Genomic DNA, 12,080 nt, shown 5'->3' with positions numbered 1-12,080 from the left:
CACACACACACACACAGCTTGATGAATCAAGCCACCCACCAACCTGCTCAGACTTTATTACAGCCATGAATTTAGTGCAAAAGCCGTAACCAGCATCCTACTTAGCATCCAAAGAATCCTACTTAACTCGTGATTTTTTGACCCCAAAAAATCAAAACTCAAAGGTCCACTTACTAGGTTTTCCTGGGTTTTAAGTCGCATCTCACACTGCACCTCCTGGCTTGTTTGAAAGACCTGGAAAAAGTTAGTAAGTGGCCCTGAAGTTAATATTTTTTTTTTTGTCAAACTACTTCTAAGGTCAAGAATGAAGTTTCACACTTTACCCATGATGATTCAAATGTCATGTTGCTGATTGTTAAAATGGACCCAGTCCTACATAACATTAACATAAGTTAAACTTCTTTTGTTGTTTGATTTTGTAGCTGAATATATCTTTAACTTATCTAGAGAACAGTTTGGGGTTGTTTTTCTGGTCACTTCCCCATAAAAATTAGAACTAAAAGTGACCAAATGATCTTGCAATGTTCAACAGAAAGAATAAACTGTAAACTGATTTTCATATTAGTGATATTTCAGTAACATTTTATTGTCTTAAGGTGGAATCATGTAGTGGGAACATGTCACAAAATGAATAGAAATGGTAATATTAAAAAAAGTAACAGTGAGGTTTTTATTTTGCCTAGATGTAGTGTAAAGTTAGAAGGTAGAGGAGATTGAGACTGAACCCCAGATTGCTTCAGATGGTCAGGCCAGTACCTTGTATGTCAGCTGCTCTGTGTGTGTGAATGGGAGACAAATTGTAAAGCTATTTAGATAAAAAGTGCTACATAAATTAAGCCATAAACTTTCCTGGAAACTCGCTATACTTGGATAACCTTAGCTTTATATAACAGGAAATGGTACAGTAGACATAGCGGTTTATTTTATTTGTTTGTCTTTAAAATGCCCCATGACAATTCATCAAACCCCATGTGGCATCTTAAAATGCCTTTAATATTTTTTAAACATTAGATTGAGAGATTTGTTGGTGTGATTGTGAATAGTAGCCTCTGTGCGTGTGAGCTCTGTGACTGACAGTGTGCCTCTTAACCAGTGTCAGCTGGGAATGGCCCCGTGACCCTCCAAAAGGATAAGATAAATGGTTGGATTGACGATTAATGTTACACTAATTGATTTATCAACTGATCATTTCAGCTCTAGAGCGAACTTATGAGAGCACCTAATTAAATAAATAAAATATTAACTAACCCTAACACCCTGCTCAGTCAGTGCCACTTCAGACTTTTCTTTTGTCTGTCTGATAGTTATAGTTTGAGTTTATCCAGAAAACAATGAAAGGGAAACCAATTAAAATTGGCGGTGGGTACTAAACATATCATATCACACCTAGTTTGATGTAAAGCTGCTGTTGCATTAGCAATTTCCATGTTACAAATTGTCTTAATGTTATTTTCCCTTGAGACTTGAGAGGAGTTTTTTCCCCACCAGCAGCTAACCAGTCCCTTGGCTTTGCCCTGAATGCAGTCACCAGTTGCACTTTTGTATCCCCTCCTTTTCTCCAGCTCACTAAACCAGTCTCATTAATAAGGCCTGTATTATCTGTCCTCACTACAGCCCAGTCCATGAAATGAATAGTCGGGGTCTTCATTGCTCTCTGCTGTCTGACTAGAAGAGCTCATAATGGCTTCATTAAGGCAGAAGTTTCATTTGGTTGACAATGGGTTAATGGCCCATGTGCAGTCTGTTGGCAGCAAGGAATAGGCTACGGGAGGGGAGAGGTTTTTGATGAGCGTTTTCATTCGGAGGTCAGCCAGGGTCATCCGAGTGTCAGCCGCAAGTGAACAAATGTGTAATTGATGTTGGGACAGCCCTGGTGTCCCCCCGGGAAGCACCCTCAGCCTTTTTCGTTCAGATAGGCATTGTGGGGAGGGAGGGTTGGGGGGGCAGCTATATGCCCCCCGTTCACTCCCTCCTCTCATCACACAGGACAACACAGAGTCAAGAATGAAAAGGGTAAAAGAGACAAACGATATCCCAGAAGGAGGATACGCTTCAATTTTGGACCTTTTCTCCTGCCAGCTATGTTTCATTTCTCCCTGCTGGTTGTAATTGCTCTCCCCACACGTCGGGAAGCTGGCATCTGATGCAGAGGAGGGGGAGGTGTGCAGGAGATGTCTCCTTTTGTTTCCTGATTTGCATGGATGTTACCACAGAATGGCAGATAAGTGGTGAGACACATGCCAGAGTCTTCATAAGGTAGCATCACACCACTTTAGTCCAAGTGCTTCTGGTAGAAAAAAAGTCTGTGCTAGTTCTACTTCCATATCATACAGGATGGGTAGTAAAGATGGGAACTTATATGTATGGTTGTATAATTAACAGACTTGGTCAATTTGGGGTTAAAGAATACTGTGCATTGACAATTCAACTCTATATCCATTACATTCAGGTTTAATTACATCAAATGATGGAGTCTGGCTCACATGAGGCGACTCTTTACTTGATTCATTTACGTATTGGGGTTAGGGTTAGGATAGAAAATGACTAGTTCATACAACATGATGTCCGACGACAGTGGAGGTCAAGAGCCACATTTAAAGGTGCAGTGGCCGCAATAACGTCTAAATGTTGGAGTAACGGCGCACATATCCATGGTGTTAGAATAGTGACAGAAGAAATGGCTTGAAGAAGAGAGGAAACCCTGGACACTCTCTCACCTTTTACACAATCATTGTTGGTTTGTTGGTTTTGGAAAGTTAATAAAAATTGTAGAAAGCTTCCTGCCCAAATTCTGATATCAGAAACATTTAGGAAGAGAAGCTTTCAGATGCTGTTCGCCAGCAGTTGAGCTCATATGTTAAAACTTTCAGCCACACAGAAAAAACAGTTTGAGCTTGTATGATTAGTTGATTTGATGGATAGTCAATTAACAAAAAAAAATTAACTATTTTGATAATCTAATCTCATTTGCTGTTTTACTATTGTGATGTCAAGCTCAAATATCTTTTAGATTTTGGACAGTTGGTCAGACAAGGAATTTGGGAACATAACCATGGGCACTAGGATATTTTATTCAGAATTTTTTTTTTAGACCAAACAATAAATCAAGAACACAATTTGCAGATTAATCGGTAGCAAAAATGTTAAATATCCCAATTTCTTGACCCTTTTCCAGGTGGAGAAACCATCAAGAACATCAAAGAGCAGTCTCGTGCCCACGTGGAGCTACAGAGAAACCCACCGCCCAACACCGACCCCAACGTGCGCATCTTCTCCATCCGAGGCACCCCTCAGCAGTTGGAAAAGGCTCGCCAGCTGATCGATGAGAGAATTGGGGTAGGTGGTCTGGCTCTGGCCCCCCTCGTACTCTCCCAAAACGCTATTGTCTGGCCTGATATTCATGAGCGCACATGTCAGTGTGGAGAGCTGCTGGGGTGAGCTACGCTGTAGTGGTCCTGGTGGCCAGCAGGATGTCACCAGAGGTTAAACATGAAGAATCCATCAAATGGACTTAATGGAGTGCATCAGCGCCCGGCCCTGCCCTCTGACCTTGCCTGTTGGCTCCCTTTTAAACACAAGTGTGGTCTCTCACTCTCCTCCTCTTCCCTTTCTCTGCTCTAGGGCCCAGGAATGGGGGGCAACAGCAGCTTCGGCATGAATCCCTACAACCAAGGACCAACGACTCCTCCTCAACAGTAAGGTTCAATTTCTCTCCTCAACACGTCGTTTCTAGGTATTAACCATAAAACGTGTCTCCAGTAAGGAGTTCTCAGGTTAATTACTAACATTCAATTGTCTTTTTCATTTTACATAAGTGGGCCTCAGACGTTCATGACCGGAGGATGGGGTACAACTTTTCAGATATGGCAGCCTCAAGGCCAACAGGAGCACAGTAAGTAAATGCACTACTCTAGGGGTTCCAGACAAAGTGCTGCAAAAGCTACCTGACAACACTTAAATATAAAAATACAACCAATCAAGAAATCTGATCTTCCCGAGCTAGTTGATTGGGGCCGATGCCTGACCAATGAGGGAACAAAAGAATATCTAAAGTTTTTACCTGTGAAATAATTTAGCTTCCCATAAATTTGACTCTAAATCAGTGATGAAACTAGTCTGGCTTTGCTTTCAAAGTCCTCTGCAGACCGGGATGAGATGGTCGCGTTCCCTGTGGCTAACCGCCTCTTTCCTGTACGGACGGATTTAAAATTTGCTGTCGATGGAAGTTATTAGGAAACTGAATTGCAGATGAGAGCAGAAGGTGAAACTCTTACACTCTCAGTAACTCTGGTGGTGTTATCTGTGTCTGGTTTCAGGTCACAATGGATCCCAGACGGGCCAGATGGACTGGGAGCAGTATTATAAAAAGCTAGGCAAGTGTCACTCAAAGAGAGAAAAGTAATTTCTGTTTGAACAACCATCTCAGCGCTTACTTCAAATTGAAATTCTACTTTTCTTATGTCCGCTTTATATGTGGACACAAGCTTGATGAAACCATGCATTATGAGGATACATCTGTCTTGTAACTTTAGTCTTAAAACAGTCAGTGGAAAAGCTCTATTAAAAAACAAACTAGAAACTTGTATATTTTAAAAAGAAGACTTCTGATAGAAGATCTGTTTGTTTACAGGTCAGCAAAACCAAGCCCAGAGCACTGCTCCTGAATACAACAAAGCTTGGGGTGAGTACTTGTGGACGTATCTTAATATGAGCCCAACATGACTTTGAGCTCAAACTTGAAAATGAAGATTTTATTCCTTACTTTTGTGGGGGGGTTTATTTTTTTCCTCCTCTTCAGGCCAGACAGCTGGTCCTGGATCTCAGCAGACCTCTAATCCTGACTACAGCGCCTGGGTTGACTTCTACAGACAGCCGGTGGCCTACTTCAACCAGGGCGCACAGCAGACGCAAGCCCCGGGCCTTCAGGTGAGAAGCCTCGACAATGTTTCTCAGTACAGATCTATCAGGATCAGGCTGGGTTTTTTTCTGCATTTTTCTGTCAACAGATCCATAAAAAGACCAGAACCAACAATGTTAGTCCGTCAATACTTTACCTTCACATGAGCCTGAACTGAGGTTGTTTAATTTTTTTTTTTTAAAAGACTTAATCTGCTTTGAATTCTCAGCAAATGTTCCTTAAACAGCTTCTCTAAAAATCACTTCATCGTATTGTGTCATTTTCAAACATGCCAAACATATGCTAGTTCCAGTTTCTTGAATGTGATGATTTAATCTTTAGGTTTTGGATTGTTGGTTGGGGAAAATTGTGGTAGATGATATTGTGATATTTTTTATTTTTAGAGAGAAAACGGTAAAAGGAAAATAATCAGAAAATTAATGGATTATTAAAGTAATGGTTAGTTGAAGCCCTAAATAGTGCATTTGTTGGGGACTATTTTCAGCCGCGTATTAATACATGTTTGGTGTATGCATCCTCCTACCATAAATACGGTTAAAACTACAGTACCCATGTTCATGGTAATGACACCCAGTGCAGAAGTGTGGCTCATTAATGTGTTTTTAATTATTTTTGGATGATGGATGACATTATTTATTAGTGGGATTCATTTATTGTTGGTTTTGGTCTTTTCATGGGGTTTATAACAATAATAAAATACAGACTTTTCCAATCAACTCCAAACTAATTTCAGGTTTTCTAAATGTAAAGCACAACTTGAATCAGCTGAGATGTGGCTAAAATATTGTGAGAGTTTATTAACAAACTGGTTTCATTTTTACAGGATCATTAGAGAAGACGCCCAGGTGAAAGACTTGAATCACTGAGAGGATGAAACAACCCTTTTTTAACAGAGGGGGTTTTAGATTTGCAACGCCTTGAAGACTTTTTTTCTTAGTGAGAAACACTAGCTGTAGAATGACTTATATGATAAAGTAATATTTCTAAAATCAGGAACATTTATTTGTTACTAAATGCTTGTGTACACTGTTATTTTGGATAGACAGTATCTGGGATCCCTTTTTGGACTTGAGAGAGCTGTTTCGTTTTTCTATATTTTCCTGTCTTTGACTCAGATTGTACCGCCAAAATGAACCCAAAAGTTGTAACATTTCAAACGGCAATATGATCTATTTTTTCTAGTTTTGTTGAAATGAAACCATGGTTATGTGCTTAGCAGTCTTGAATACCGTCAAATGTCATAAGATGTTTAAAAGAGTGTGTTAAAATGTTTTCCTTTACATAATTCAGTGAAATGAAACTGTGATGTTTTGTTACAGGAAATGTATTTTTGTTACAAGGCTTAAAAATAAGGATTAATGTCAGCCAGTGGCAATAGTTCTAATTTAATTCCTGTTGTGCATTGTATGCTGTTTTTCATTGTCATTTTATTGTACTCTGGTTTAAAAAAGGTGCAATATCTTATTTCACTTTTGAAACAAAGATGGGTTCTCTAATATGTTGACAGACTTTTAACTTGTAGTTTTAAGATGTTTTTTTTCTTTTTTCAAATGGAAATGTCATGGATAATTTATTACAATTATCTGATATGATAGGATTTAGGGGGATGTTGCAAATAGCTTTTTGCCTTTGCTACCTTGTAAAACTATGTATATATGCTCATATATTTGACTGTTAATTTAAAATATATATGTTTCATATATATATACTTATATAAAAATATTTTTTTTCCTGTGATCAGTGTTGCAGGAAAATTGTCCCTCTTTTTCTGTTCTGTTTTCATACTGAAAATGTTCAAAGATTGTGAATGTGTGATTTGAAATTTGATGTTGCATCTTGTTATGAAGAAAAATAAGAAGTGGTAGATTTTTGTGTATGTTCTGTACCTGAACTATTCAAGACTGCTAAGCCTCTGTACTTCTACCTGTGTAATAATTAATGTAGTATTTTTATGTTTTAAGTATTATGATCAAAAACTGTCTTATTTGGTACCTCCCAGTTCACTAACGCCCCACTGAGCCCTTGCAGTGGACTCAGTGGGGCGTTGGACTCAGTCCAATGCTAATAACTTTTTAATTAATTTTTTTATTTCTTTGTGTGATCTAATATAATGGTATAAATGATGCATCATTATGGAAAAATGATTCTGGTATTAACGTCATTTCTTAATGAAAAGGGATATAATTTGTCTAATTATGGTGTTTGTTTTTTTCCTTGTGTACAGTTAACCATGTATTAAAAACATCCAGACTACCTTTATTGTGTACTTGTTAAGCTGATTTTCTATTTGATTTGGCATTATTATAAACATTTGTCTTTTGTTGTATTCTGATACTAAAACTTTCTGAGAGCTCTACTGTGTATGTATGTATACTAACAGATGATACATGGAGGATATATATATATAGGCCAACTGTGTTTTCATGTTTTATAAGCAGAAAATATATATTTTCTATAGTCTATTGCCAGTTCTCAAGATTCTAATAAATTTTCCGCAAGCCTCTCTTGTGGTTGACTTATACCCTCGTTACAAGTTCTTAATGTTAACTGCAACACTTTTCCACTGCTACACTTTCCACTTTAATGTAGTTTTAACTTTTAAGTACAGTAAGATACATGTGTCAGTAAACCGTTGTACTGCATCACATCTTAGTAAAAAATATTTTTTGCATGTTGAGAGATTGTAATTATCACGTAAATGTGCTTAAATATTTTAAACAAATGGCACTTAAATGTTCCTGGTTTTCAGATTAAAATCAGTAGACCAGTTCTTTACTCGTTGCTTCACTTTGGGGGGAAACGTTGAATATAAATCTCAGCTGTTTGCAATATTCTGACAAGAAAGCGTTGACATTTTGGCATTTTTATGCACAAAGTATGAATAGAATGAATGAAAATTCATAGTGAACATTTTCTTTTCTGTTTTATACCTGACTTTTTGGAGGATTTGGGTAAATGAGCACAATCTTTAATGCTACACACTTTTTTCTTTTGGGACAAATTGGGTTTGTCTCAGAATACTGTTTCATGATTCATTTCAATCTGCAGATTTCCTACACTTCCATGTCTAATTGCTCCCTAAACAATCCATAGAACATTCCCATCATGTCCCTCCTTGCACATGTTAACTGTCCACAAACAGCACGTCCGCCCTCCGGCTCCCGTCCAGAGATGTTCCTCTCCACCCCCTCCAGAGCCCCTCCAGCTTTGTCACTGCACATCTTTGCACTCAGCAGGGACTCCTGCCCCAGTGGACCCTGCACGGCCCCATACCAGCTCCTGCATTGATGCAGTGCAGCTGTTTCCAAATCCAGCCCTTGATTTTGATCCTCTTCCTTTTTTTTAACGTGCCGTCTCCGAGGACACTTCTGACCTGGTGGTCCTTTGTGGCTGTCTAATAATTTAGTTGTTCCCGGATCATCCGCAGACGGAGGTTGAGAGGCACAATTATTATTAATAAAGGCCATTTTTGGACACCTTTTGTCCTTCAGGGTTTATTTTATGCTGCAGCATTTGAACCCTCGTCCTCATAAACAGCCATTTAGAGTAGAATACAATACTAATTAATTTAAATGTACAGGAGGAAGTGAGAAAATATGAAGCTCAGTGTTGTACAGATTGTAAAGCCCTATGAGCAACAACTCCTCTCTCAACAAAATAATACACATTAGATTTTCCACTTCTTTGTTAATTTGCACACATGATATTTAAACTCAGATTCTTTTAAATGGTTATACTGCAGCTTCTGTAGTGGCAGAAAGTACATTTACTCAACTACTGTACTTGTAATTAACTTGAGTATTTATATTTCCTCCTCCTTAATACTTTTACACTATTAAAAATCTGACGCAAATGTACTTTTTGCTCTACTACATTTTTTCTTGATTTTCATTCATGTTATACTTACAAAATATATAATCATCTTTTAAAATATGATGCATTGTTATAGATTAAACAGCAGGAAACAGATAAAATGAGTTCAATTCTTGACTAACATTAAAATACTACCAGCAACAATAAACCAATAATATAACATAATGGAATCCACAGTAAGTACTTTTACTTGTGACACTTTTTATTTGATAATACCGTAAATACAATTTTAAATGCAGAACTTATCTTTGTAATAGAGTATATTGTATATTGTCCTTCTTTTACCTCAGAAACAGATCTGTTCTTGCACCACTGAGGTCCATTCACTCCTGAATAACTGTTTGTAGCAGTGAATGTTTCCCTGATTGATCCTTATTGATCTGTTATGAATGTCTGTACATAAATGTACTCTTTTTGTTTCAGTGGCAATACCACAGTGTAGAAGAGACATGCATTCACATATTTACTTACATCAAAGTACAAAAGTATTAGCATCAAAATATACTAATATACATACAATACGATATACTAAGTATTGGATTATACTTTATAATTATTGTTGCATTAATATGTACATCACTAATGTTGCTGCTGGTAAAAGTGGAGCTCCTTCTATAATCTCTAACATCACATCATCATTTAGTAGTTTATTATATTTTATATTAATAATTTGAATTGGCAAAGTAACTAAAGCTGTCAGATAAATACAGTGAAGTGAAAGTAGAATTACTTATAGTATAGGTACCCCAAAAGGCACAGGAATTGAATAAAATCAATTGATATTATTGAATAATAAAGTACTTAGTTATTCAACTATAATCTATCCAAACTATAATGACTCTAAAGCATGCAGAGTGTGTCGTTTTTGTACCACATTGGGTCATAATGTTTTAATTATTGCTGCAGTGTCCGAGGACTTGAAATAGAGGATGAATCCACTTTTCCAAAATTGGGGCTCAACCATTTAAAAACAGTTTCTCTTGCTTTGTAAATCAAACACACCCTTCCAGCTCCTCCACAGCAAGCAGGTGTCCTGACTCCCCTCTTGTCCTGTCCAACAGGGGCGGGAGGGGGAGGGTGGCGGTAAGAGCTCTTTTACGGGTGGAGGGTGGAGGGGGGGTGAGGAAGGGACTGCACCTCTCTCACCTTTGCAACTCATGAGCCGATCTTCAGTATCCTCCACACTGTGGCAGCTACCTTAATCTGTTTTTAATGACCCTGCGGAGGATCCCCGGAGACTCTCCAGTCCTTTTCTCCCAGCTGGTTGGACGGCAGTATGCACGCGTGTGTGTGTGTGTGGTGTGAGAGAGAGAAGAGAAGAAGAGAGAGAGAGAAGAGAGAGATGAGAGAGGGAGGAGTGTGTGTTGTTGTGTGTGTGTGTGTGTGTGTGTGCAGCAGGCCTGAAATCTGAGGCCGTCAGCGTGTGTTTTAATGGGACTTATTTTTTTTTAGCAAGATAAAAATTTCATTGGGATACATTCTTATTTCTAAGGCGCAAACTACCCCCGGCCTACATCAAGAAAAATTGCAACTTTTCAAGCAACTTTTAATATTCTTATTCTGTTTTATAACTTTCTGTTATTTTACTATTAAAGTTTAAATGTTCACATGTATTATTTTAAGTCTATTTTCTGCGCTTTTTTCCTTCAGGCTATTGGTTTCTCTTTTGATGAGCGTAAACTCTGCTATTTATCCCCAAACAAACGCTTTTCTTTGATAGGTTTCCCACCAGCTCTTTGAAATAAAACAATTACCGCATTCTTTGTGCAATAATTGTCAATCATCCACATTAAATTGATAAGCTTTAAATGGACAGAATAATAGCTTAAATTGTTTTACAATGGAACAGCTAAGCAGGATGATTTGCTATTGCTGACATGCCCGCGGCTTTACCAGCTCCACATAATGCCATAGGTTAATGCATAAATAAGCAAATCAAATCCATGCGTTACCCCAATTCAATTCATTTAATTCCTCTTTAATAAAGAAGCGGCCCCACCCCCCTGTCCCCGCCATTTACCTCGGATTTGTGCGATGAATGCTATAAATGTAAATCAATCTAGATGAGAAAGAATCCCATTGAAAGAGCAGAGAAATTTCATCTGGGAAAAGGAGACAAATGTAGGAGGGGCCCGCTCATAAAAAGCAGCTGTTTCACAGTAATCTTTTTTCGTGCCCTGTCACTCACCTTGCCTTTTCACTATCTCTGCAGCTCAAAAAAAAAAAAACTCTGAATCTATTGTATTTAGTTGCCATATCTTCTTTACCCATTACATTGCCATATTCGTCCAAGGAGAGAGAGAGAGAGAAAGAGAGAGAGAGCACAACTTGCCCATTTTTTCGGACAATCCCCTTGTAGTTGCTGGAGTGAAAAGAGGAGTGCATGGATGTCAAATTGCCCTCAAAACACCATGAAAGATTGATTTGCAGCACTTTTCAGGGCCCTGACATTACTTGGAGGGGAGCTGAATAGGAAACCTGTGAGCCGGGGATGGAATAAAGATGTCCTCTCTGCTGGAAAAGAAGGAAAACTGCCCATTTAGCCCCAGTCCATCAAGCCCGAAAAATAGGCAAGAGAGGAAAAAACACAGAGGACTGTGACTATAGAGAAGAAAAGGCTCGTATATACTCATCTAAACGTTGTCACAATACCGAGGGGGCTCCAGAACAGCCATGAATATTAAACCGCTTACCTCAACAAGGGCTTGAAAAAGTGAACCACGTCAAAGCAGCTTTGCATTTTTTGCATGCGAACAATGCTGTAAAAAAAGAAGAAAAAAAAGCCACGTCGAGTTTGTTTCCATTCTTGTTATTCCCGCGCTAAACTGCGCACAAAAAAAAATAATATTACCACCGCATGAATACGAAATGCCTGAGAAAAAAATCTGCGAGCAACTCCCAGACTCAATGACCCAATTCTGTGAAAAGTCCATTAAAACTGCACAAATGTTCTCTTTGATTCCCCTTTCTCATCTTGTTGCGTTGTTTTTATTTACGCATCATTTTAAAGAGTATATTGTTTTTCTATTCATATGAGTGCAGCCCATAAATTATTTGCGCTACAATCTATTATTTTTTTGCGCCCCTCCACAGACTTTTTACGCACTTTGAACTCTCCATTCTGCAGCTTTTCGATCTTAAAAAAAACATTTTAGAAATGCATTCAGCCAGTCAAGATGCTTGTGCAGCTTTGCGCATAAATGTTGCATGATTTTTAATGTTCAACTTGAGTGCAGATAATTACTAAAATAAAGTTTAAGCCACTCTTCTCCTTCTCTCTCTCTCTCTC

General features: G+C 38.2%; 1 protein-coding gene across 1 annotated transcript in view; it reads left to right on the top strand.

Annotated features, from left to right (window-relative positions):
• The window catches only part of fubp3 (far upstream element (FUSE) binding protein 3), a gene marked incomplete in the record, with an annotated part of 22,908 nt that extends 15,471 nt beyond the window's left edge, over nt 1-7,437 (top strand). The window contains 7 exon segments of the mRNA XM_035668323.1: nt 3,176-3,336; nt 3,622-3,695; nt 3,816-3,892; nt 4,317-4,373; nt 4,631-4,681; nt 4,799-4,926; nt 5,742-7,437. Of these exon segments, the coding sequence (XP_035524216.1) occupies nt 3,176-3,336; nt 3,622-3,695; nt 3,816-3,892; nt 4,317-4,373; nt 4,631-4,681; nt 4,799-4,926; nt 5,742-5,750 (557 nt within the window).
• Nucleotides 7,438-12,080: the final 4,643 nt, after the last annotated feature.

This window comes from Morone saxatilis, unplaced genomic scaffold (genome assembly GCF_004916995.1).
Source record: "Morone saxatilis isolate NCDOM2014 unplaced genomic scaffold, NCSU_SB_2.0 Contig21, whole genome shotgun sequence".
NCBI lineage: Eukaryota > Metazoa > Chordata > Actinopteri > Moronidae > Morone > Morone saxatilis.
This window is presented reverse-complemented; position numbering and strand designations above follow the sequence as displayed.